Source organism: Eptatretus burgeri, chromosome 16, assembly GCF_056783735.1.
Source record: "Eptatretus burgeri isolate ZD-2024b chromosome 16, Ebu_testis_v1, whole genome shotgun sequence".
NCBI classification, from domain to species: Eukaryota; Metazoa; Chordata; class Myxini; order Myxiniformes; family Myxinidae; genus Eptatretus; species Eptatretus burgeri.
The window spans coordinates 60,440,525-60,467,074 of NC_140976.1; the positions used below are offsets into that span (position 1 = coordinate 60,440,525).

Consider the following 26,550-nt stretch of genomic DNA (forward strand, 5'->3'; position numbering starts at 1 on the left):
TTCATTTTTGGTGGCGATTGGCCTTGACCTTCATGGTTAACGCCTAAGGTCAAACATATTTGACCCCAAGGTCAAATTTTCAAGTTTTAGGAACCATATCGTGTAGTACCTCAAATTGAACACCTCTGAGTGCTTTCTATATATGTCAAGCTCGAGACATTATGACGTCATTTATTGACGTTATGAGGAAAACACATTTTTCATGGTTACTCTGTAGAACGATTCTCATTGGAATCTCTCGTAGGCAGATATTCCTCAAGGAGTCGCTCCTGGTAGATAGCAGCTCTGTTCACCTCAGTGTGACCTTAAAGAAGTCACACGTGGTCACCTTTTGGCAAGATCATTGTTTTTTTTTTTAATGTATTGGATGATTTTGATATTAAAAAATATGTTGGACCCCATTATCCCTGTTCAATAAGACCAGGTTGTGTGCTCAGTGCAGTGAAGTCCAGTGTAGTAGTCGTAGTAGTAGTAGTAGTAGTAGTAGTAGTAGTAGTAGTAGTAGTAGTAGTAGTAGTGTCATTTTATAGGTATATGCAAAAAGTTTCCAGAAAGCTTGATTATGCACAAGCGGATTGGACAAAGTGCTGCTTCACAATTTATCCGATGCCTTGCAAAGTGGAATCTATTTCCTCGGCTCGAAGTGGAATCGATTGCAGTAGATCTAGGCTTGGGTTCGTTTGTCGCGGCGGCGGCGTAGGGGGGGGGGTGGTGGGATTGGAGGCGATAAGCATGTAATGCCTCAAGAAGGTTGGGTTTCCTCCCTTTGAGTTTAGTGTTAAACAGTAGTAGAGACCGTTTGAAAATCTTACTTCTCTTTGGTTTATAGTTTTTTTTTTTTAAATGCTTCCGCAAATAAAAATTGCCGGAGGCATCATGTTTTCGGGTTGTCCATGATCGGTTTTCTTTACCATGATAACTGAAAGGATCTAAGTCAAACTTGGTACAAGAATGTATGATGATGCAAAGATGAACTGATTAGATTATTGAATCAAGAGGTCAGAGGACCAGTTGGGTAAAACTTCTGTTACCGTGATGGGATTTTGACCAAATTTGCTGGAAATATATAGGGGAGAACAAGTATTTGATACACTGCCAATTTTGCAGGTTTTCCCACTTACAAAGCACGAAGAGGTCTGTAATTTTTATCATCGGTACACTTCAACTGTGAAAGATGGAATCTAAAACAAAAATCCTGAAAATCACATTGTATTATTTTTAAATAATTAATTTGCATTTTATTGCATGAAATAAGTATTTGATCACCTACCAACCAGTAAAAATTCCGGCTCACAGACCTGTTAGTTTTGTCTTTAAGAAGCCCTCCCATTCTCCACTCATTACCTGTATTGAACTCATTACCTGCACTGAACTCATTACCTGCACCTGTTTGAACTCATTATCTGCATAAAAGACAGCTGTCCACACTCAATCAATCAGACTCCAACCTCTCCACAATGGGCAAGACCAGAGAGCTGTCTTAGGACATCAGGGACAAAATTGTAGACGTGCACAAGGCTGGGATGGGCTACAGGACAATAGGTAAGCAGCTTGGTGAGAAGGCAACAATTGTTGGCGCAATTATTAGAAAATGGAAGAAGTTCAAGATAACAGTCAATCTCCCTCGGTCTGGGGCTCCATGCAAGATCTCACCTTGTGGAGCCTCAATGATCATGAGAAAGGTGAGGGATCAACCCAGAACGACACGGCAGGACCTGGTCAATGACCTGAAGAGAGCTGGGACCACAGTATCAAAGAAAATGATAAGTAACACACTACGCCGTCATGGATTAAAATCCTGCAGCGCACACAAGGTCCCTCTGCTCAAGCCAGCGCATGTCCAGGCCCGTCTGAAGTTTGCCAATGACCATCTGGATGATCCAGAGGAGGAATGGGAGAAGGTCATGTGGTCTAATGAGACCAAAATAAAGCTTTTTGGTTTAAACTCCACTCGCCATGTTTGGAGGAAGAAGAAGGATGAGTACAACCCCAAGAACACCATCCCAACCGTGAAGCATGGAGGTGGAAACATCATTCTTTGGGGATGCTTTTCTGCAAAGGGGACAGGACGACTGCACCGTATTGAAGGGAGGATGGATGGGGCCATGTATCGCGAGATCTTGGCCAACAACCTCCTTCCCTCAACAAGAGCATTGAAGATGGGGTGTGGCTGGGTCTTCCAGCATGACAACGACCCGAAACACACAGCCAGGGCAACTAAGGAGTGGCTCCGTAAGAAGCATCTCAAGGTCCTGGAGTGGCCTAGCCAGTCTCCAGACCTGAACTCAATAGAAAATCTTTGGAGGGAGCTGAAAGTCTGTGTTGCCCAGCGACAGCCCCGAAACCTGAAGGATCTGGAGAAGATCTGTATGGAGGAGTGGGCCAAAATCCCTGCTGCAGTCTGTGCAAACCTGGTCAAGAACTATAGGAAACGTCTGATCTCTGTAATTGCAAACAAAGGTTTCTGTACCAAATATTAAGTTCTGTTTCTCTGATGTATCAAATACTTATTTCATGCAATAAAATGCAAATTAATTATTTAAAAATCATACAATGTGATTTTCAGGATTTTTATTTTCGATTCTGTCTTTCACAGTTGAAGTGTACCTATGAGAAAAATTACAGACATCGACATGCTTTGTAAGTGGGAAAACCTGCAAAATCGGCAGTGTATCAAATACTTGTTCTCATATATATATATATATATATATATATATATATATATATATATATATATATATATATATATATATATATATATATATATATATATATATAAATATAATGTACATACATCGCTTCTGGACAAGTCCAAGAGGATGGCGTGTCTTTAAGATACCACAATTACCAATCACCCCAGAATTTCCCATGGGATCCCATGCCCAGAGTCATGTTACCATACACAAAAGCCTGAATGTGAGTGGGTACCATGCCAGCGGTTACGCAATAGACCTTGGTCAGTCAGCCGAGCGGAACCAATATTGCAGAACCACATCTGAGATCCAACTTAAATAACCATTCAGCACTGGCCAAACACCTAAACAGCGTTATGTCACCATCAGAACAAACAGAATAAATCGGGACACATTTTCTTGGGGAAATGGTTTTTAGTGACATTAACCAAAATGCAAGTCTTTACAAGTATAGAAAACAATGAAATGACATACATGTACAATAATTAATCACAGCTTGTATACATTCCAAAATTATCCCCAACGCAACAGACCCGCCTTCAGAACCTAACCAGTGACTTAACGCACTACACTACATTATGCCAGCATCATGCATCTGATGTGGAAGGGAGAGATGAGTGATTGGCAAAGAAGATGAAATGAGGACGAAATAAATAGTTGGGGACAGGATGGATGCCTGCACACTTCACACTTGTTGATTCTCGCTTCCATGTCCTGACAAATCAGAACCTTCCACACTCCATTCCCCTCCTGCTCCTTGTACAACTGTGGAACAGTAACGTCACTCATGGCAATTATTCACCATGTATCTTGGCAGGACACCTAGGTGCTGTAGATGAGGCGGAGGTTCCAGCAACGTAGCTAGCAGACGTGGGCATGTGAAGGCGAAGGTGTACAAGGACGGGAGGCGAATAAATATGGAAGAGAGTGAAAGCACAGAGACAGAAAATGCAGGAAATAATGAAGAGTGTGGCGAGAAATAAATAGACAAAGTGTGAAGGAGAGTGAAAGAAAGAAGCGTGAACGAGCAATAAAAGTGAAAGAGATGACAGAGAGAAGGACAAAAGGACCGTTGCATGCATGCGAATAAATAGAAACGAGCAGCCCGACAAAGTTCAGAAACCCTCTCAAACTTCGAGTCTCCGAGTATCTGTCTTTCTACCCCCTACCGTCGAAGTGGCTCTCCGTTCCCCTTTTATAGAAGCTCAAGCCCCCCTTCGCTCGAGCCGAGCCTTCCCCCTCGTCCGTGTGAGGAGTCGCCTTCGGTCTGGGTCTTGGTGCGATATATTTTACAGTCATTCACAAAACTTGTTTGAAGTGGTTTTGGGGCACCTGTGAAGAGAGTCGGCTCGTGACAGCCTTGGGATACAGCACAATATTTTGTCTTTGGTGATCTTGAAGTGGTTTGAAGCGGTTTCGGGGATTGTGAGGAAAATGTGTTGCAGATGGCTTGTAGGAAGGAACGTGAAATGAGGAAAATGACACGCATGGGATTTCTAACTACACAATCACAACGCAGATCTATGAACACGGACTTTGGACAGTTAAAGTTAACAGTTTCACGATTTAATAACTGCTTGAACTATGTGAGGATCTCTTTGGGACTCCTCAAAACCACAACAATATTACGATGCAGAGATGAACATTCGATTTCGGCATCAAGAGGTCAGATTTCATCAGGTAAAAATGTGACACTTGAGAACTACTGAAGGGATTTAAATCAAACTTGGTACAAGTATTATGATGGTGTAATAATGTGAGCGGTGGCATATTGGGCGGCGAGGCGACATCGAAGAGTACCGTTGTCGTTTACTTCTGGTAGTCTTGCCCCACAAAACGCCACAATGAGCTATTTATACACGATAACATGGCGCTTGTTCAAGGTGGAAAACCCCTTTGGGGAGAGGGGATAATATTGGCTTATCTCGAATTTAAATTGTAGATAAGGTATTGTCATCGTGCACTGTCCGTCCGTCCGTCTCCTATTTCGACTTCTCCTGCCAAACGGCAGGGCCGATCCAGCTGAAATTTGACAGCAAGGTTCCTCTCCTGATTGGTAACGGGGATTGCCAAGCTCGTTCCGGTCACGTGACTTTCGGTCAAAATGGCCGACTTGGACAACTTTTGGGAAAATCGCATTAATTCCTTCAAAAATCTTCTTCTTCCAGACCCACGAGTCAGAATGTGAACAAATTTGGGTTACAACGTTAGGCCAGGGCTCAGATAAGCTGCACATCCAGTGTTCCTGTTTTTTTTGTATTAATATTGTGTTGTAATAGCATTAATATTATGCTATTATTATGAGTGTTGGTATTACTTTCGAGATAAGATACGGCCTTGGAAAAACGCCACAATCAAGCCATCTCAACACGGTTGTACACTTGAACACGGATTTCGCACAAGACGGAAAACCCCCTCGGGGAGAGGGGGGTAGTAGGGGGTAAACGAAGTCACTAAAACCTCCATCATGTAACCTTCAGTCCTCCTGTCAAGTTTGGTTGTGATTGGATAAGTAACGACCGAATGTATCGCGGTTAGACAGATCGACACCAAATCTGTGTTTTAGTACGATTACTGGAATAGAATGAAAAATGCATTCGTATTCCCGATTCAAGTATCTTATAATTTGTAGGAAAGCGTTGTTTTACACTTCAAAAAAGATTCATTATTTGTGCATATTCACGCAAGAAGCATTAATTTCTGACGAAAGGGTAACAAAAAGCTATTTCGGTAAATCGTCATTTCGATTATTCCATAAACATGAGCAATTTTATCTGTGTTCCCCCGTGTTTCCATCACTTGTTTTAATCGTGTACTTGGTTTGCTACCGTTTATTTATTTATTTATTTATTTGCCAAAATACTAATCATTCAAGCAGGTATCCTATCCACAAGATGCACCTGATGTGTGAGATCAAACAGAATGGTTCGGCATTTTTAGTTTGAAATAAGCATACATATATTATATGGTGAACCACTGCTTGTGCCAGTGCAAGGAGAACTGAGCACACCCTTTTGGTACCTTTCCCTTCCATTGCAGGTTAGCCCCGCCGATGGAAGAGTCTTGCACTTTGGCCGGGTACGAAACAATGAAGTTGAACAGGTGAAAGGAGTTACGTATTCTCTCGGGCATTTCCTCGGACCTATTGACCAAGTCGGTTGCGGTAAAGACCAAGAGTGTGGTAAGTAAAGTTTTCTGGTCTTGGGCTTTAAAAGTGTATCTATTTCGATATCTAACGTTCTATAGCTCTCATCGCTATGGAGACCTCCCACGACGAGGCAGTAGCACAAGGCCCGTCGCTCTCACGTCACAGACTTCTTGATGACATGTTTGTATTTTTTGAAACTTCCTCTCCTCCATTTTGGTTCTCTCTGCTGTCTCAGCCCTCCAACCCGCCTGGCTTTACCAAACGCACACGTTTTTCCAGTAACCTCATGGTTCAACTCTGAAAATTCAGGCTTTCCACCCACTTCTGCTCATTTGTTCCTCCATTCCCTCAGTTGTGGAAACGCCTTCTGGAGAAGGTTCAGTTGCACTCGAACAAACAGACTGAAAGCAAGTGACTTCATCTTTGCTTTTGGCTTGTCCGGGCTCCTTCTGATGACTCCAATGTAGTACTGTACCTGTTTGATCTTCCATTTGATTTGAATTTCATTTATTTTAATCCCATTCTAAATTCAATTGAATAATAATTAACGTCATGGATCAGGGTCAGGTGTCCGATCAAAGCGGGACATCTTGGTACCCGGTCATCACTGCCAGCAGTTATAAAGTGGCAGTTCTAGTTATGTCTTATTAATTACGTAACACACCAGCACACAAACACCTCATAACACAAGTGCTGGTGAGGGTCTGCAATCTCTGATTGCTCTTTTTCTTGTTTCAGCTGTAATTAATATATATATATTTTTTCTAATCTGATGCTCGTTTCACCTCTGATTGTGTTTGGCTTAATTAGTTCGTTCATTCATCCAAGCCTTGCAATTGGTCCAATGACCGGGGCCTGGTTTAGCCGTACCTTTCTCGAGTGTCTCGTTGCCTTCCGAACGTCCAATGGGCGATGTCGACTTCGATCATGTCAAAATGAATCGATAAGATTGCAAGTTATGATACCGTCGGGTTCATACATGCACAGTTGAATAAAGGAATGGCTTATTTAAAGTTGGGATGGAATGTCTGATTCAGATTTGCCAAGTGCTGTGACTCAGGAGAATCTTGTGAGAAATGCTGGTAATGACCTCTTCCATTGTGTTGTCTACTTGGCTCCTGGGGATTATCATCGATTCCACTCTCCTGTCAACTGGACGGTACACCATCGACGGCATTTCCCCGGTACGTTGCTGTTGTGCCAGATGCCAAAGTAGTGGAGCCGTGGAGGTGTGCTCATCCTATACATGGAGCTATCCTTTATTTGTTTTTTTGTAAGGCCACAGGAGTGCACACACAAAGCTTCACTTTTAAAACCTGTATGCGCACACCATAACTGGCCAGTCATATTTCATGGTATGGTCTTGCTATCCCAAATCACACCAGAGGAAATGTTTGAACTTTATTTTCTTCAACTCGACAAAGTATGAATTTAACCCCCTTCTCTGTGGGGGGGCTGTGCTTTCTCTCTCTCAAATTGTGTTCACATTTTTGTATGAAGACAATCGGTTGAATTTCATGAGTTGTTGTTGAGGTTTGTTTTGTGGGGTCTGGTTGGAGGGCGGAGGGATAGGGAGACTTGAAGGTGGGTGGTGAAGTAAACTCACCGACAGAATACAGCTCCACTTTTTGACATCCTGTACGTGTAAAGACCAAATCGAACACAAACTGTCAAATGTGTCCTTCGGCATCGAAGTTTGTGACCCGTCGTCCCATCTTTGTCGATGTCGACTTGCGAGTCCACCCACAGCCGATCAAGTCTTTCTGCCACCACCCAAGCAAGACACCTTTGTTTTTACTTATTCCGTTGTGGTCTTGTTGAAGGGCCCGTTCATGATCGTAATGGCAGTTGGTAACACTTGCATGAGGTATGAACAGGAATTGAGGATTGGAAATAGGTGTGGGGGAGGATGGTGGGGGTGGGCCTGGGTTAGCAGGTATTCAGAAGACGACAGGTGCCGATGGTGGTTTTGTGGTTTTGGTTGGTTTCCCTGAGGGTGGTTTCTTGGCACCTTAAAGGAAATGCAAACAAGAGTGAGATCAGACTGACACAGAGATATTAATGTTCAGTGAAGAGAATGGGTTCATCACCACGTAATCATGTTCCACACAGAGTGTCGGTTCTGCCGAAGCAGGGTCTTGGCTAAGGTTACAACCTCGGACGGGTCTTCACCCCCTCACAGGAATTTATAATCTGTTCATAGTGCCGGCGATAACTTGCCTCATCTTTGTGAAGGACGCTGTGGGATCTTTAACGTCCGCCAACTAATGCCGTCAGATGGGACGCCAGTTTAACGTCCAACCGAGGGACGCCACACTCGCTGATGAATCGCCCTGCCTGTGGAACACCAGGATGACAGTTTGTAGCCGGGTCGGGATTCAAACCCACGCTGGATTGCTCAGAGGCGAGTGTGCGTACCTCTAGGCCATGCGGTTGGGTTCAACGTTGCTCTTGGTATTTGCACATTGAGTGGCTCCTTTGTTCATAATTTATCCTTCACTTCCAAATATGTCATATTTTCTACGTTCCTTTTCATATTCCTTGTTTGAACATATATTAGCTGTTGGTTTCTGAATGCAATAAGGTGAATGTTTGCTCTCTCTCTCTCTATTTATTTATTTATATATATTTTTTTTTTACACTGACTGCAAAGGTTCGCTGATGTCCGTTAGTCCTGGAGTGGCACGCTGGATCAAGGGCCTTTTCTGCCTTAATGAGCGGGTGGTACTGCTTGGGGAATGGGAGCATGGCTTCTTCTCGTTTACTGCAGTTGGAGCGACCAACGTTGGGTCCATCAAGATCTACTTTGACACGGTTTGTATATTCCGTCGAGATGTATAAGTGGGAGGGTGGTTGTTGTGCGAATTAAAAAAAAAAAATTATTTATTTATTATGAGTACTCGACATTAGGGAGCTGCATTTGTTGCTCATGTGATCCTGTATGGGTTTTGGCATTGCTCTAACCGTTCCAGCTCATCCATGACCCTTGACCTCAATATCTATGTGAATATTCAAACTTCTGGAGTCTGTGTTGTTCATCATGAAGCCTGAATAGAGTCGTGTCCTCCCTCGGCTCATATTGTGAAATAGGTGATCCGGAAATGGAGTACGAACGCATCATTGGCAGTTCAACATAGTTTTTGTGGGTCGGACGAATCCGAACAAGCTTCGACACTGCTCCACAGCCTTTTAACCCAAATACACACAAACATTGTAACCACAAACATTCAATTAAATTTTTTTTTTTTTTTGTATCAAACAAATTTTAAAATAATCGATGATAAATAAAAATGATTAAAACACATACCTGCACAAAACAAATATTTAGCCTGCCCTGTACATGCTCAGTTGGAAAGTGATTGAGGTATTTTTTTTTCGTCAAGGTAGATGAAGATTTCTGACGTGGAGGTGTCCATAAGGGCACAGATCGGCCGAGTGCAATACCAGACTCTGTGGAATAACGGTTGGAGCATCCGTCCTGAGTCGGGGAGGTCAGCGGTTCGATTCTTACCCTGGCCGAGTCTTACAGAAGGCTTGACTATGGTATGTGCTGCTTACTCGCTTGATGATCAGCATTTAGAGAATAGAGCATGGACAAACCCCGTTGGTTGGCATTCATGGGGATGAGGAAATTTTCCGACAATTGCTCCACAGAGTGTGGAGAGAAAAAAGTGAAATCGTAATGATGGCCTCACTGGTTCCCTTAGTGTTCTGGGAAGTTGCATCACTTCCCCCAAGCTCAGTGCCTGTTTCTGTCTGAAGTCAAGTCTGGTGTCATCTCGTGTGTGTGTGTGTGTGTGTGTGTGTGTGTGTGTGTGTGTGTGTGTGTGTGTGTGTGTGTGTGTGTGTGTGTGTGTGTGTGTGTGTGTGTGTGTGTGTGTGTGTGTGTGTGTGTGTGTGTGTGAGTGTGAGTGATTTGTGTTCCAGCTCCTCCATGGGTCTTAGACCCTGGAGAAAAAAACAAAACAAAACGTGGTAGTCTTATTGTAGTGCATGCATGCTGTCCTTTAACTTGCTCATAAGCACCACAGTAGGATCCTCAGGAAGGGGGTATGCAGCACGTCATGCCCAGGGTAATGGGTATGCAGCACGTCGTGCCCATTGGGTATTTGTTCAGACACATGGATGTTCCATCCACAGTAATGCCCTAAACTTGAGCCTGATCTAGTTTACTATAGCGGTAAAACTTGCGCTTTCTCAACTCCTGTTCGGGATAATCCGTTGTCGTTCGAGTTGGGTTTTTAAGTAATCGAGTCAACGTTAAGTCTTTCATCCTGTTGGAAGTTGAAACTATCACACTCTTACATCTGTGGGGGTCAGCTATTCGAATTATAAGGTGTACACATCCATTTTTGTGTTCATGTCGATTTTACGACTTTTCTTCGACCATGTATTAAGTATTTCCTTGTTAACCTCTGCCATTTTTGAAGATGGATGGAGGTTACTGTTTTCACCCCTTTCTGTTTGTTTGTTTGTGAACAATATTACGGAAAAACTCCTCGACGGATTTCGACGAAACTTGGTGGGGGTGGGGTTAGGTATGGTCCAAGGATCATGCCATTAAATTTTGGACTTGGTCCCCCCCCCCAATTTTTGTTTTTGCATTTCTACATGTTTTCAGTGATTTCCAACCCCCCCCCCCCAAAATTTTTTTTTTCCCCCACCCCACCCCCCCAAAAAAGAGAATTTTTTTTTTGCATTTCTATATGTTTTAAGTGATTTCCAACCCCCCCCAAAAAAAAATATTACCCCCCCCCAAAAAAATATAGAAAAAAATATTTTTTTTGCATTTCTACATCTTTTAAGTGATTTCCAACCCCCCCAAAAAAAATTGAGAAAAATTTTTTTTTTTTTTGCATTTTTTCTTGTTTTAAGTGATTTCCACCCCCCCCAAAAGAATTGTTAGAGGGAAAAAAATTTTTGCAACTTTTTTTTCAACAAAATTTCGATTTTTATTATTATTATTTTTTTTTGCATTTTTTTTTTTTTGCATTTTTACATGTTTTAAGTGATTTCCAACCCCCCCTAAAAGTTTAAGAAAAGAACTATAACTCTGTCAGCACTGTTGACATATTTAATGAATAAGATAGAAGGTTCACTTGAGTGACCCAGCAGTATTAGCGGCGGAGGTTTTGCACTCTCCCGAGTGCTCCCCCTCTAGTTTACCATGTATTAAGGACCTGTGGATAGGGTAAGTTGTGCTGCCGATTTTGTAACCTTTCGTGTCTAAAGAAGGTTAAAGGCGTCTTGTCGCTTATTTATTCAGTGTTAAACTAGGCAGGAGAGATACAATTAGAGAGACAAATGCAGTCGCCGTTCAGTATGCGTCCTGACCTTTAATATGTGCTGGCTTTAGACGATAAAGATGAGTTTTGTCCAAGTTCATCACAGGCTTGAAACAAACATGTGCTCGTATAGCATGATTGTCATCTCCCTATTTAGGTTCTTTTTTGTTGTTGTTTGTAGGGGAGGGGGGGACTGCCATCGTGGACTTTAATTTTGGAATAAGTACTTCACGAGCTCGTCTTCAAAGGTCATTGATGAGAAACAGGTTTATTCACAACGAATGTCAGAATTGTGGCGCTCGATGCACACGGGCTCAACGACTCGTGTTAAAGGAAAAAAGAAAAAAAAAGAAGAAGTCAATGCTCGAAGTAGTTTTCATCCACGGCCCTCGTTAAGGAGTATACGGCCACCAGCATTCAGATCTTAAATGTCTTCCTGAATGGTGAAGCTACCTCCTGGGAGGGGAGATTTATTTTGAATATATATAAATATTTTTTTACCCACCTATAAACCTTTCCTGGTTTTGAAATTTATTTTGTCCTCATCCTTATGATGCTTTTCTGCAACATTGCATGTTTATAATCTGCACATTTTCATTCTTCCGCTCATCTCAAACGACGAGCAAGATGTGAGCCGATGTGACGAGCCGAGCGCTCCCCTAAAACCGTTTGCAGACGTTTACTTTTCTCCCCTCGTATTATTCCAGCCACAATCGGTGAGGCACTGAAGGTGATCCTTTTGTCTGCAGGACCTCGAAACGAACAAGCCACGGTACATGAAGGGAAGCTCTTTGAACTTCAGCTACGCACCGGATGCAGAAGAGCCGGGGATAGAGCTGAAGAAAGGCGAGGACTTGGGAGAGTTCAACTTGGGCTCCACCATTGTGGTCATCTTCGAGGCTCCGAAGGATTTTACCTTTAGCCTCGACAGGGGCCAAAAGGTGCGCTTTGGGGAAGCCCTCGGTACCTTCTAAATGTCCTGTTCTTCGAATGACTGACCACCATGCTATATCCGTCAGCGTGTTTGGCTACACATGCTGTTGTCTTTTACTTGTACACAATGGAGAACTTTTAACCGTGGCAGTAATGGTGAGGCGTCGGCTCACTGGACGTGCCAAACGTTCCTGCCGTTGTGCGATTTGGAATGAAATGCTTGACGGGCCAAAAGATAAACTGCACACTTGTATTATTTCATTGATAAAATTGCATCTGTCCAGGTTGGTTTACAAAATGAACACACTCGAATCATCATCATCATCATCAAATAAACAAGAGTCAGAGTAGATGACTTCATTTATTGCATAATCGGTGAAAGCTTATCTGTACAAGGAGAATGAAGCACACTTGCCCTAAGCTAAATTGAAGCCTTGGGATATGCCCGTCACAGTTCCCATGATATTTCCATCCTACGTACGAAGAGGCCACCCGCAGCACCGGCGTAGATACGCGCGATGCACGTGCGGTGGGATTGCGTCAAAAGTAATGCCGTACGTGGACAGTTCTGAAGAGCTTGCGTATAACCTGAAAATGGTGAAACCTGCTTGGCTGAAAAGGGAATGAAATAAGCAAAGTTCAAAACTTGTAAATGTCTCGGGAACAAAAACTGTAATGAGCACATTTGTTTCCCACCTGTGGTGAACGAGCATCCCCCAGCCCCCCTGCTTGCCAGTGCCACACAACTCGAGATCTATTACTCCCCCTCGCCCCCTCCCAGGGACAATCCTTGGTGTACTAATGGAAACTTCGACTGCTGCTCACATTGAGCGAGCCAGGTGTATCAGGAATGTGCTTGTACGATCCATGGAATTGGCCAATGGCAACTTGGTGATCACTGCAGTTCCAGCCTGCTTTCTCCCATTGTGTACCGTTTGTATTTCGGTGAAGCAGTGTCCGTTTGTAATCTTAAAACATGAAACGTTGATAAAGCCAAATGTAAGTAGAATATTATTGTACACCAGAAAATGGTATCTGTACATACAGTGAGTGCTCAAAAGGCCAAACAATAAAAAACAAACAAAAAAATAAACAACAACTTGCAAATACTAGTATACCATTTCTGTTTACCATACATTGATGGTCACGGTCAAGCGTCTCAACTCTTCAACTTCCCAACTCATCGTAACGTGCCTTTCTCTTTATGCCTCCGGCGACTCCGTCGGCGGAAGCATTGTGTTTTTGGGTTGTCCGCCCGTGCATCCATCCGTGATTGGTTTTCGTTGCTGCGATAACTTAATGGCTAAAGGGACCAAAGTCAAACTTGGTACCAGTATGCATAATGATGCAAAGATGAACTGATTAGATTATGGGGGCAAGAGGTCAGAGGTCATCGGTACCGTTAGGTAAAAATTCTGTTCCCGTGCGAACTCGTAAACCAGTGATGGGATTTTGACCAAACTTGCTACAAGTATACATTATGATGCAACGATGAACTGATTCGATTTTGGCATCAAGAGGTCAGAGGTCATGTCAGGTGAAAATGCGATACTTGAGAGCAGCTGAAGGGATTTAAATCAAACTTGGTACGAGTACGTATAACGATGTAATAATGTGGGCGGAGGCACGTCGGTCGACGTCACAACGTTGAAGAGTTCCGTTCGAGTTATTAATTGCTTCGCCTTCCACTGCTAAAATTTTGGGTTCAAAAGGTCAAAGGTCGTGTGCCCTTTGAAATTAATTTTGCAGATCATAATTGGAGTCAGTAACACATCATGTTCTCTCTTCTTATCTGTCTGCTCTTTATCATATGACCTTTTTCATTGAGATCAAACGTAATAGCGGGTTGACATCGAACGTGCGCGGAGGCGTACTCACAGAACCATTAACGTCAAATTCTACTTTCTAGTTTTGTTATTTCCTCTAATTCCTCCATTTTATTAGATTTCACCTGATTATTTAAACTTATACCATCATACTCGTCAATCTGTAGCTTAAAAGGAGAATGCAGTCAACGGTCGCGGTTTTTTTTCATTCCTGGCTCACGATCGGTTATCAAACTGATGTATCAAAATGGTCTTTTAGTCTCGCACTTTTGATACCTCAAAGCCCAATTTCACACAATATTACAGATCACATTGTTCTGCAAGTCTACGGGTTGGGTGGGATGAAAAGGGAGGGGGGGGGTGCTTCATCCCACCCACACTGGGAATTTAAACTTCACGTCATTGCCATGTAAACACAGACCTTTACATGACTACAGGTGAAGTTTGCCAGCATGTATGAGCCATCATCGGTCAATCTTGATAATGTGGGAAGGTAGCCCGTGTGTGAAAATTTTAGGAATTGCAGTACGTTTATCAAAACCTCAAAACCAATATGATGCAACGACAGAGGTTTATCCGAAAGCGTTGCTGATGTGACACGACCGGCAACAAAGCCCGTCGTCCTTTTGCCCTGACTTAACGTCTCGTCGCTGCAAACGTATAATTACAAATTTATGGGAAAACCCTTTTTTTTTTCTTCTTTTTTTTTTCACCTACATCGATGGTTTCACTTTTACTACAACAAAATGCTAATTTAAAATCCAGCCGAGAATCTCTTGTACATCTCGCACTACTCACATACATTCGTTAAAAACCATGACCGTGGACACCCTCGGCCTGATCCTGAGGTCTCGCGTCTCAGTGCCGTCTCTTGAATTGAAAGCGTAGCCAAAGGTGCACAGCGACTCGAGTTGCAGCTACACGGCTAATCCTCTCCAAAGCTGTCAAAAGTTATACTTATAAATATCGAGGAATTTTACCTTCTAAACTTGATTTACTAAAATTATGCAAGGAAGTTAAAAAATAAAATGAAGGGGAAGGAATGAAAACATTCATTAGTTGAGTAAATTAGGTCAACTATAATCTTTCCACAGTGTTTAAGCAATTCTCGACGTACGTGTAGCGTTGAACACCAATACTATTTCGAGGAGGGGCCGGGGGTGACAGCAGCCACAGTAAGAACTGCACAAATGGTTTGTACCAGTAAATATCAATTCAACTATCATATGTACATATAGACATGGAAATCCAGGTCACTGCAACAAAATGGATACATCACACCCTTGTAGGTCTAACTACAGAAACTTGCGACAATTCTCAGGTTGTTCCGCCTCCAGGACTCGGATATTTTAAAGCGTACGGTATTTGCGCCAAATGCATCTCGGTGCCCGTCGAGCCTGGTTCCCAAACTAAGATGGGGAAAACAAAACAAATGTTAATTGAAGGACGCTCTCGTGTCCAGTGTGTAGACAAGAACCACGGCCGCTGGAAGTTTTAGTCTGGTTTGCGTACATGTGCAAGTGCATGGGCAGGTTGAACCAATTTTATTTGTTTATTATTTTTCTCACTGTGATGTCGGCGTTATCGGGGGCTCCGCTGCTGTACCACTTGCCGTGCTCGTCTCGGGAGTCACAAGGAAGGCGGACTGCACCACTTGGAAGCCAAAGGACTCGAGGAGCGACATAGCTGGTTTGGAAGTGCGTGGGCATCGGGAAGAACTTGGGGAGCGCGGTGCTGGAGGTGACTGAGGAGCCACGGAGGGTTGTGTCAAAGGTGACGAAGGTGGCTGATCATGCTGCAGTGTGTCGGGGAGTTCGGGCACTTTTAGCAAAGGGTCTGCCTTTTTGCCTGGTACTATATGCTCCATCCTCACATGTCGCTTCATGTGCGACTTGAAGAGAAAAGTTGCATTACACTCCCGGCAGGAGTACTTTCCACCTGCCACTCCTGCATTCCCGTTCACCGTGTCTACAACAAGGAAAAGGATGATAATAACAAAAGCCTTACAACAAGGAAAAGGATATGTGCCACTGGGTAACAAAAGCCTAACATCAACACTGCCAGCTTAACTTATTTGCACCGCTGAAGTGAATTAGCTTAAAGTTGTAGCTTGTGCTCAGGGATGAAGGGGTAGTAAAGGTAGTGAGAGAAGGGATATAGGTGTGAGTGGATGAAGGGGTTGTGAGAAGTGGGTGATTTGGTTGAGTGCAAGTATGTTAAGGTAGTAAGTGGCAGTGGATGAAGGCTTTGAAGGAAATGTGTAAAGGGGTAGAGCGGAATAGGAGAAGAGTTGATGAGTAAATGGATTAAAGGAAGTAAGTTTGCAGGTATTGCTGCAACGGGCCATCTCGTATGTACGAGGGCCATACCAAAAGTCATGAGCATCAGTGGATTCCACACATTTGTGCTGAATAAGAGTTATTAGCGACATCTATCCACTCCAATATAAACACAGGCTCAACGTGCAGACGCTCAAACCGAGACGTGCTCTTCGGGGAAAAGCGCCCAATGAAGGAGGATTTAAAAAAAAAACAAAACTGTCATCTTTCAACATGACAATGCTGGACATCACACTGCACATCTGATATTGGAAGAAATCTCAAGGAATGTCTTGGAAATGCTCCCCCATCCCTTGTACAGTCAGGACATGTCCCCCTTGAACTTCTGTCTGTTCGGGCCCTTGAAAGAACACATGAGAGGGAGGCACTATGAAAACGACGAGGAAATCAAGATAGCTGTGCGTCGCTGGTTGCAAAGTGTTGGAACGGACCTCGACCGCAGCTGGATTTTTAAGCTCGTGCAGCGCTTGCAAAAATGCGTGCATCATGCTGGAGATCTTGTGGAAAAGTAATATGGTACGTCCAGGTACATGTACCTTCGTTTTACTGTGCAATAAACATGCTCGTGACTTTCAGTGCGGCCCTTTGATATAATCGTATGAAAAAATCTCAAAGTAATCGATGCTTCTGGCCTTACCTTTGAGAGCTTTCGCGAGTCTGTTGCTGTGCAGTTTCATGTGGCTCGGCACGTAGGCCGCGGTAAGGAGTTTGCCGCACACCCCGCATGGTACTTTAGCTTGGTGGCGAGTGGCGTGTGCTTTCAGGCGCTCTTGCGTAGCAAACCCGAGATTGCACGTCTGAAACAGGTGGAAAAACAAAGAAACGTGATTCAAATTAGACAGGTGTGGCTGTTTTGTGTCATGCCATTATCGAAGCACTCTGATCTGTGAACACAAATGGCCTTTTTTATTTTATTTTCAATAATCTAGCCACACCATGACGAAAAGCATGCTCGACTCTACTTCCAATATGTTCGAGATTTATGTAAACTGTCAGCTTTCCATGTTTTTCCTCAACAGTTGATTCCGCTCGAAAATCCAAACGGAATAGTCCCACCCCACGCTGTGAAATTCGAGGTCTTGTCAAGGAGACTAGCATGGGTCCTGCTTCGGTCTTGTCGATTCGTCCAAATGACGATTGATTGCAAGGGCAGAAATCCCATAAGAAAACTATTTTTACAACGATGGCAATGGGTAAACGTCCACCTCTATCTGAACAGGTCCGAGATTCGATAGAGCAAGCTGCCGGTGAGAAACGGGCAAACACGAACATATGATACGCACGGTCCGTTGCGGCTAACGCCTGCAAACCCACTCGATCCCTTCACTGACTTCCCCCCTCTACCCATTCATATACTCCCCCGTACCTTTTCACCCACTTCTTCCTTTACCCATTTCCCCCCCCTCCATCTATTTATTCCTCCGTCGACCTATTCACCCAGCATACCAAATTCTCTGGGTCGTCCCCGAGTCTACTTCAAATTGAGCGATTCCCGTTACTCAGTGGCGCCTTTTCATCAAGTCGATAGCTGGGTGGTGGTGGTGGTGGTGGTGGTGGTGGTGGTGGTGGTGGTGGTGGTGGTGGTGGTGGTGGTGGTCATAAAAAATTCACATCAGCTTGAGAAATGGCAATAAACAAAACTGGAGTGCACGTTTATAGCACGCCATCGCAAGTCCCCATTCTTACCACGTAAAGGAAAGTTGAAAGTTGGCAAAACGTTCCACCAGGAAGGACCAAAGTTTGAGTTGAATTTATTTTCCTGTTTTGACCCCCCCCCCCTTGTGATCCTACATCCCTACTTCCTGGGGCATGAACCAGGGGTCAAATCCCCAAAAAATTGTTCCATATTTCATGCGTCCCCCAATGTTGATTGCATATACAAAGTTTCATTTTACAATGTTCCTGTAATTACATTTTTTGGGGGATTTGACGCAGGGGGGAGGGGCCAAAATGATACTGCTCTTGTACCTTCTTACCGCGTGGTGATCATAACGACAAAGTTTGGTGAATTTCTGTCTTACCGATTTGGAGGAGACGGGGTGACGGACAGACAGAGCCGATTACAATACCCCCTTCCCCCTTCCCCACAAAATAATACAGCAGAATATAGAAACAAAGTAATCGTATAATACCAATGATGGCGGCTGATTAAGTGGCGTATCGTTTGAAAACTTGACAATACACAATATTACGTTTTGTGTTGCGTGGCATTCCCTGGACCGGCTTGATGGTGAAGCGAACCCAACCCCAGAAGCAGCAATGTAAAACTGCTGGTGTGTACAGGAGGGGTTCCTCAAGCCACTCACGAACACGTTTAAAGGTCTGACCGTGGCTCTTATTTACAGTTCTTGCAAAAGCAGCCTGGACAGGCGACTGACGTCAGGTCAGGTCAGGTATGGGAGCAATTGCCAGAACAGCGCGTCGCTGCGTCCATTTTCCGCCAGTACTCCAGGGGCCTCCGTCTGGCCACCCCCCAGGCAGATGCCAGGCCCATCCCCATCTCCTTGAGATGATGGTCAACCTGCTGCAACCACGAGGCACGTGGTCGGCCCACTGGCCTCCTCCACTCATGAGACTCCCTCGCTGAGAGAATCTGGTGAGCAGGATCAGCATCAGGAAAACGAGCCACATGTCCATACAGCCGCAACTGATGCTCACGGACTATGCAGGTAACAAATCTCATCCGAGTCTCTCTCAGCAACCGCTCGTTGGACACAAAATCCGACCAGCGATAGCCAAGGATTCTCCGAAGAGACCTGGTACCAAAGGAATTGTCTCCATCTCAGATCCTTGGTCAGAGTCCAAGTCTCGCATCCATAGAGCAAGACTGGAAGTACCAAGGACCTGAAGACTCGGACTTTCGTCCTCCCGCACAGGTACCGGCAGCGCCACACCCCATGATCCAGTGAATCCATGACTCCCCAGGCCCGACCCAGACGTCTATTGACCTCTGACTCACAGCCAGCAGAGACATGAATATCACTGCCAAGGTAAGTGAATCTCTCCACGACCTCAACATCCTCACCACAAACAGACACAGACAGGAGAGCAGCATCCAAGATGTCACCGAAAGCCTGGATCTTAGTTTTGACCCAAGAAACCCGCAATCCCAGCGGCTCCAACTTCATTCAGCACCTCGAGGGCCCCCAAAAGGACATCTAAAGTCTCCGCAAAGATGACTGCATCATCTGAAAAATCAAGGTCCGAGATCTTGACATTCCCAAACGATGCACCACAGCTTGATCTCTCTGACATCCTCCCTAAAATCCAGTCCATACAAGTGCTGAAAATTGTGGGGGCCAGTACACACCCCTGACGAACTCCAGTAACAACTGGGAATAAGTCAGAGATGGCACCACCACACTTCACAGCACTCTCAGTACCAGAGTAGAGTTCAGACATCAGATCGATCAGTTTTGGTGGCACCCCACGAAGACCAAGAATCCTCCAGAGGACATCCCGATTCACTGAATCGAACACTTTACAGAGATTAACATAGGCTGCAAGCAGCCCCTGCCGAAACTCTTGTCTGCGTTCGGTGAGGACACGAAGAGCAAGGATACGGTCAATCGTTGACCTCTTTGGTGTAAAGCCTGACTGCTCGAGACGCTGGTGCTCAAGCAGATGGTGGCGAACCCTATCAAGAATTATCCGAGCAAAGACCTTGCCCGGCACTGAGAGCAGCGTCACCCCTTGGTAGTTATTGCAGTCTTGGTGATCACCCTTCCCTTTCCAGAGAGGAACAACAAGGCCCCTCTTCCAATCAGTTGGGATGATGCCTGTGTTCCAGGCAGAGCACAAAACTGCATGCAATGACACGAGTGCAGCATTTCCACCAGCCTTGAGAAGTTCAGCATGGATGCCACAGATCCCTGGAGCTTTGCCCCGTTTCAACCGGTTCACCGCAGCCCGTGTTTCCACAAGCGAAGGTGGACCACAGTTGATTCGAGGGTCAGCAACAGGGATTGTAACACCCTTGACGCCCAACTCAACAGCTGGTGGATCAGCTTGGTACAACCGCTCAACGTAACCGGCCCAGCAGGCCTTCACTTCAGACTCCTCTGTCAAGAGCCTACCACTCTCTGCTCTAACTGCAGTGCTCCGAGGGATGGGCTTGGATGAACGCAATGTGCGAATTCCCCTGTAAGCGGGACGAGAATCACCTGTCCACAGGTGATGCTCTACCCCCTCACAGATTCCTCGCACATAGGCCTCCTTGTCCACCCTCAGTGCACGTTCAGTTTTACGCCTCAGCTCCCTGAACGGCTCAGCTCTGCCATTCAGCCTGGCCCTGCGACTCTGGTCAATGGTATCCAGTGTCCCTTGAGAGACAAAATTCTTCTTTGCCCTGCGGTGAGTTCCAAGACATCCACCGGCAACATCAAGGACGGTGATCTTGAAGGCGTTCCACAACTCTTCAGGACCCCCCAAAGCACCCAGACCCCCCAAGTGTCCACTCAGCCTGTTCGCAAACTCCTCAGCTACTCTCTCATCCCTGAGCTTGCCAACATCCAGCCTTGGCTGGGACTGACATCACTTGCACTAAAAGGGATAGTCTTCGTCAGAAGGTTGAATCCGAGCAATGAGAGCGATGTGCAAGCGTATCCACTAAAACATGATTCTGCACTTACAGTAAGTGGTCTGGTATTGTGTGCTTTCGTGAAGATCGGTCTTGTGCCATTGCACAGGCCTCGGTTTGGGTTCAGCTTGTGAATAACAATCGGTACTATAATTATTTAATTTTTCGATTAATTACTGAATTGATTAATTTTCAGAGTCAAAGATGTGGATGAAACGGTGCTGGTTTCGGTGTGCAATGAGCCAATTGATGAAGAAATTTATTATTTTACGATTATTTATTTATTGTAATTACGCAATGAATCGATAGATCTATTGTACACTGCTCCCTCCCAATTCCATCTGCACGTGCTGCACGGCGGCCTCGCTGGGTGCCGAAGGCGCCCCAGCAGAGTCGTGCTGGAGGATACGTTATTTATTTGGCACGGGGACTCGGCTTGAGCCTGTGGACTCGGCTCGGCCTGCGGAAGAGTGGAGTGAATCTGTGGTATGGGCGACATTTGGTGCTTGTGCCTGTGATCTCCTCGTCCCGTGGGGTGTGGAGTGGATCAATGGTACGGGCTGTGTTTGGTGCTTGTTCCTGTGGACTCGGCTTGGCCCGTGGGACAGTGGGGTGAATCTGTGTTCGGGCTACGTTTGGTGCTTGCGTCTATGGTCCCGGCTCAGCCTTCGGGGCAGTGGAGTGGATCATCGGTATGGGCTGTGTTTGGTGCTCGTGTCTTTTGACTTGGCTCGGTTTTCCTTTGTGGGTTGGCACGGCTGGGGAGTGGCGGACCGAGAATGTGGGGCTTGGCAGTTTTCAAAAAGGTGGATCTAGGGCACGGGAATCGAGGTCAGCGTGAGTCGAGAAGCATATTTGCGTGTGCATGATTAGGGTAAAACTGGGTCGCTTTTGAAATGTGATATTTGTGAAAGAATTGAGTGAGTTTTATTTTTTTTTGTGAAAAGCATTTGCTTGTTGCAGCTGAATAAGCATGACTTTAATGTGTTAAGGAAAGCAGGACGTAAGGAAGAGGAGGGGGTGGGGAGAGGAAGAGAAGAGGGAAGGAGTGAGTGTGGTGGAGGGATGAGTGCCTCAAGCTTCGGGGGTGAATAGTGAAGTGTTCGGGGGTGAATAGTGAAGAGTAGTGTGTGTTCGAACATTATGATAAGCCAGAGTAGTGGCCCAGCAGGTCAGCTGGAGGAGCACTGCCGATTGATGACCATAGCGTCCCAAACTGATTAAGATAGTACTGGCTCTGACAGATGAGCAGCGGTTCAGCTCGGTACTTTGAATGTGGAATCATTTGTGGGGAGGGAGGGGGAGGGAGAGAGAGAGGAGTTGAGATGGTGGAGATGATGCAGAGAGGAGGTTGGAGGTGCAAGGTGAAATGGCATTGGAATTTGTGTACCTGGAGAAGACCTACGACACTGTCCTGAGAGAGATGGTGATGACACTGAGATGGATGCCAGAAGCAAATGTTAGGTTGGTGGAAGAGATGTACAAGGGAACAAAGGGAAGAGTTTTGGTTGGTCCTGGGATGTCTGAAGAGTTTAGCATGAACATCGGTTCGAGGCAGGAAAACACTCTTGGCCCATTGATGTTTATCATGGTGATGGAGTTCGTAAGCAGGAAGGTGAACTTGAGGGGTAGTATGGAGAGGAGGCTGTACACGGATGACCTGGCTGCTGTGGTGGAGAGTGGGCAGGAGATGCAGGAAGTACTGGGAGAGTGGAAGGAGGCATTTGGAAAGCATGGGCTGAGGATGAGGATTGAGAAGACTGAGGTGATGTGGGTCAGGGCAGCAGAGGGAAACAAAATGAATATCAGGTTGGAGGGAAAGGAGGGATCAGGCAGGGAAATAGGTTTGAGTATCTGGGAGGAATAGTAACCGGGGAGGGTAAGTCCGTGGCAGATGTGCGGAGGGGGATTCAGGTGGGTGCGAATGGGTGGAGGGAGTGATGGCAGACAGAAAGATATCAAGAAAATTGAAAGGGAAGGTTCTGATGTCGTGTATAATGCCGGCCTACCTTTACAGTCTGGATACTGTGGCACTGACAGAGAGATGACAACAGAGACTGCAGGTTTGCAAGACCAACTGGGTCAGGAGGCTTGTGGGAGTAAAGAGGGTGGGTATAAGGAGGGTGGATGACCTCGGTGAGAAGATTGTTGTACAGATGAGTTTGACGGGGAGATTGGTGAAATGCCGTCTGAGATGGGCTGGACACTTGGTGCGGATAGGGGAAGAGAGAATGGCAAAGAGAGCGGATAGATTGAGGGAGCAAGGTTGGAGGAGAAGAGGTAGACTGTGGTTAAGATAGGAGGATCGTGTGAGGAGGGATATCCATAAGGTGGGGGTGGTTGGATTGTGGAGTGGAGAGAGTCGGCTGAGGAGAGGAGGTGGAGTAGTATTGTGGTCAAGGCAGGGTAGAAGTGTGATGCCATCAGACCTCACCCCTTATAAAGGGAAGAGGAGGAGAAGAAGGATTGGGGGTGGTGTACTTTGAATGTATAGTACTTTTAAGAAAGTATTCACACCCCTTGACTTTTTCATATTTTGTGTGTTGAAGCCTGAATTTAAAATGGATTTAATTAAAAAAAAAAAAATTTTATCACCGATTTACACAAACTACCCCATAATGACAAAGTGAAAACATGTTTTTCGAATTTATTGAAATTGAAATGCAGAAATATCTAATTTACATAAATATTCAGCCCCCTGAGGCAATACTTTGTAGAAGCTCCTTTGGCAGAGATTACAACTTCAATTCTTCTTGGATATGTCTGTATCAGCTTTGTACATCTGGATTTGGGGATTGTTCCCCCATTCTCCGTTGTGGATTTGCTCAAGCTCTTTCAAATGTGATGGGGAGTGTCGGTGAACAGCAATCTTCAAGTCTTTCCACAGATTCTCAATGGGATTCAAGTCTGGGCTTTCGCTGGGGAACTCAAGGACTTTCACATTCTTGTTATTAAGCCATTCCAGTGTTACTTTGGTTGTATGCTTGGGGTCATTGTCCTGTTTGAATGTAAATCTTCGCCGCAGTCAAAGGTCTTTTGCACTCTGATGCAGCTTCTCCTCAAGGGTTTGCATGTATTTGGCTCCATTCATTGTTCCCTCTATCCTGACGAGTGTCCCAGTCCCTGCCACTGAAACGTATCCCCATAGCATGATGCTTCCACCACTATGTTTCACAGTAGGGATTGAGTTAAATGGGTGATGAGCTGTGCTCGGTTTCCGCCAGACGTAGTGCTTTGCATTCAGGCCAAAGAGTTCAATTTTTTTCATCGAACCGCAGAATCATTTGTCTTGTGCTCTTGCTCTTTCAGGTGCCTTTTTATAAACTCCAGGTGTGCTGTCATGTTGCTTTTTCTCAGGAGTGACTTCCGTCTGTCCACTCTCCCATAAAGCCGAGATTTGTGAAGTGCTGCAGAGAGAGACTGTTGTCCTTCCGGCAGTTTCTCCCATCTCAGCCAAGGGGCTCTGTAGTTCTGTCAGAGTGGTCACTGGACTCATTTGTGTTCTTGGTCACCTTCCTGATGAAGGTCCTTGCCCTGTTGCTCAGTATGGTCGGACGTCCAGCTCTCGGAAGAGTCTGGGTAGTTCCATAGTCTTTCAATTTCCTAATGATGGGGCTCACTGTGCTCTTGGGAACTTTCAACACTCTAGAATTATTATTTTTTTGTACCCTTACCCAAAGCTTTGCCTCCTCACAATTCTATCTCGGAGTTCTACGGACAGTTCCTTGGACTTCATGGTGGAGCTTCTGCTCTGAGATGCACCGTCAACTGGGGGACCTTATGTAGAAAGGTGTGTTTCTTTCTAAATCACGTCCAATCAATTGAATTGGCCACAGGTGGACTCCAATCAAGTTGCAGAGACATCTCAAGGATGATCAAAGGAAATTGTACGTACCTGAGCTCAGTTTTGAATGTTATATAAAAGGGGTTGAATATTTATTGACGCAAAACATTTCAGCTTTTCATTTTTAATTAATTTGTAAAAAAAATTCAAAATAAAATTTCACTTTGACATTATGGGGTATTTTGCTTAGATCAGTGACAAAAAAAAAAAAATCTTAATTTAATCCATTTTGAATTCAGGCTGCAACAACAAAATGTGAAAAAGTCAAGGGGTGAATACTTTCTGAATATAACCGATGGCAAATGAAGGGTGAAGAGGGCAGAGAGACAATGTGCAAGAACAGCAGAACAGGTTTTTGGGGCACATGAGCTGATGCGGTCTGGTCCAGTGGCATAATCGGGATAGACGGAAGGATGGGTACCGAGAGTGAGGTGGTGGTGACACAAGATTTGGAAGTAAACACAGAATTGAGGAATTCGGCCTTCTCATGAGCGGAGTCTGCTGTGATGCCATTTGAACAGAGGGAACGGATGGAAGGGGAGCATACACCAAAGACAGACTTAACAAGGCACCACTAGGTTTCAGTGGAGGGAGACAAGTTACAAAGTTCAATCGATGAGGTTGGACAGATGTTGTTTTCTTGTTCTCCTGAGAGTGGACACACACTTTTGTGAACTTTGTGGAACGCACTGAGATTGCCTTCGGTTGGATTTGCCTTCCAGGAAGAGAAAGCATATTGTTTGAGGGCAACTGCCTCACCACATGATTCAGTGTACCATGGGCAAGAAGAAGGGTAGGATAATTGAAGACGAGATAAGATGAAACTGTGCATGAGAGACAGGCAGACAGACACAGACACACAGAGAGAGAGACAGAGAAGGATTTTGTGGAAGAATTCCCAGGCTGAGTTAACATCAGGGGCAGTGGATATGGGAGCCCAGTCCTGAAAAAAAAAAGATGGCTGCTTGCAATCCCTGCCAATCTGCTTGAATGAACTGCTAGATTTGCCAGTGTTGAGGCAGCTCTCTGAGACGAGCCAGAGAGATGTTGATTCTCTCAAGCATATGATCAGAAAATCATCTTGTCTTGTCTTGTCTTCCGTGTGCTTTATTGAATGATTATATTTTTAAAGAGCATTGCGTGTGTTGCTGTGTTTGGCTCTTGGCAGATTTGTCACGTTTGGGTTGGTTTGGAATCCCTTCAAGGATAAAATTCGAGTTAACTATAATGACAACTGGCGTGGTTTCGACGTCGTTTGGAGTACAAAGCACATTCTCCATTTGGCTGCAGCTTTGTTGCAGATTGATTCAAGCTCGGTCATCCAGGAAGCGATCTGCTTCGATGCGTGCAGTCCCCGTGTCAGCTGTGGTTGGTGTGGGGCTGTACGTGCTACCGTATTCTTTGTCAGAGTGGCTAAACAGAAAAGTGTCCCTTCAAGGAAGTTTTTCTTTCTTGATAAAACTAATTGTGCATTTTTGTACTTCATCAAAACTCCAACGAATGCTGGCAGCAAGGATGCCCACTTCAACGTCCATTCAAACGCAGGCTAGACAGCATAGACGTGTGAGAATAATACAGCTTCAAAATACCACGCTAATGCATTGATCATGACATCGTGAAACAATTTTTTTTATTTTTTTTTTCAAACGAGCTCAAATTTACAATGCGCTCGTCTTCCCCATACACATCCGGGGTTACCTCTCACACCAAGTGCGGCTTGAGGGAAACCAACCTGGCAGGTGAAAGGGCGATCCTGCAGGTGAACCTGCCGTACATGACTGGTCAGATGGTCTGGTCTGTGGACAAGCACACGGAATGCAGGGAGCTTTCGTGAGATCACAAGAAAACGTCCAAATTCAGATTGTGTACTCGATGGTAAAGTGTTAAACCAAAGTTAAACCTT

General features: G+C 45.0%; 2 protein-coding genes across 4 annotated transcripts in view; one reads left to right on the top strand and one right to left on the bottom strand.

Moving 5' to 3' along the window:
• The window catches only part of PISD (phosphatidylserine decarboxylase), a 77,013-nt gene extending 63,847 nt beyond the window's left edge, over positions 1-13,166 (top strand). Inside the window, exons 6-10 of the mRNA XM_085858892.1 lie at positions 5,733-5,874; positions 6,879-7,025; positions 8,495-8,655; positions 9,229-9,384; positions 11,876-13,166. Of these exons, the coding sequence (XP_085715018.1) occupies positions 5,733-5,874; positions 6,879-7,025; positions 8,495-8,655; positions 9,229-9,384; positions 11,876-12,100 (831 nt within the window). The 3' untranslated portion in view covers positions 12,101-13,166. The remainder of the gene's footprint in view (positions 1-5,732; positions 5,875-6,878; positions 7,026-8,494; positions 8,656-9,228; positions 9,385-11,875) is intronic.
• Positions 12,541-26,550, bottom strand: part of LOC147011160 (POZ (BTB) and AT hook-containing zinc finger 1-like) — an 88,052-nt gene continuing 74,042 nt past the window's right edge. For all 3 annotated transcript variants that reach the window (XM_085858889.1, XM_085858891.1, XM_085858890.1), the window contains exons 4-6: positions 26,380-26,443; positions 16,862-17,021; positions 12,541-15,853 (exon numbers count right to left, since the gene is read on the bottom strand). In XM_085858889.1, coding sequence (XP_085715015.1) covers positions 15,450-15,853; positions 16,862-17,021; positions 26,380-26,443 — 628 coding nt within the window. In that variant the 3' untranslated portion in view covers positions 12,541-15,449. The remainder of the gene's footprint in view (positions 15,854-16,861; positions 17,022-26,379; positions 26,444-26,550) is intronic.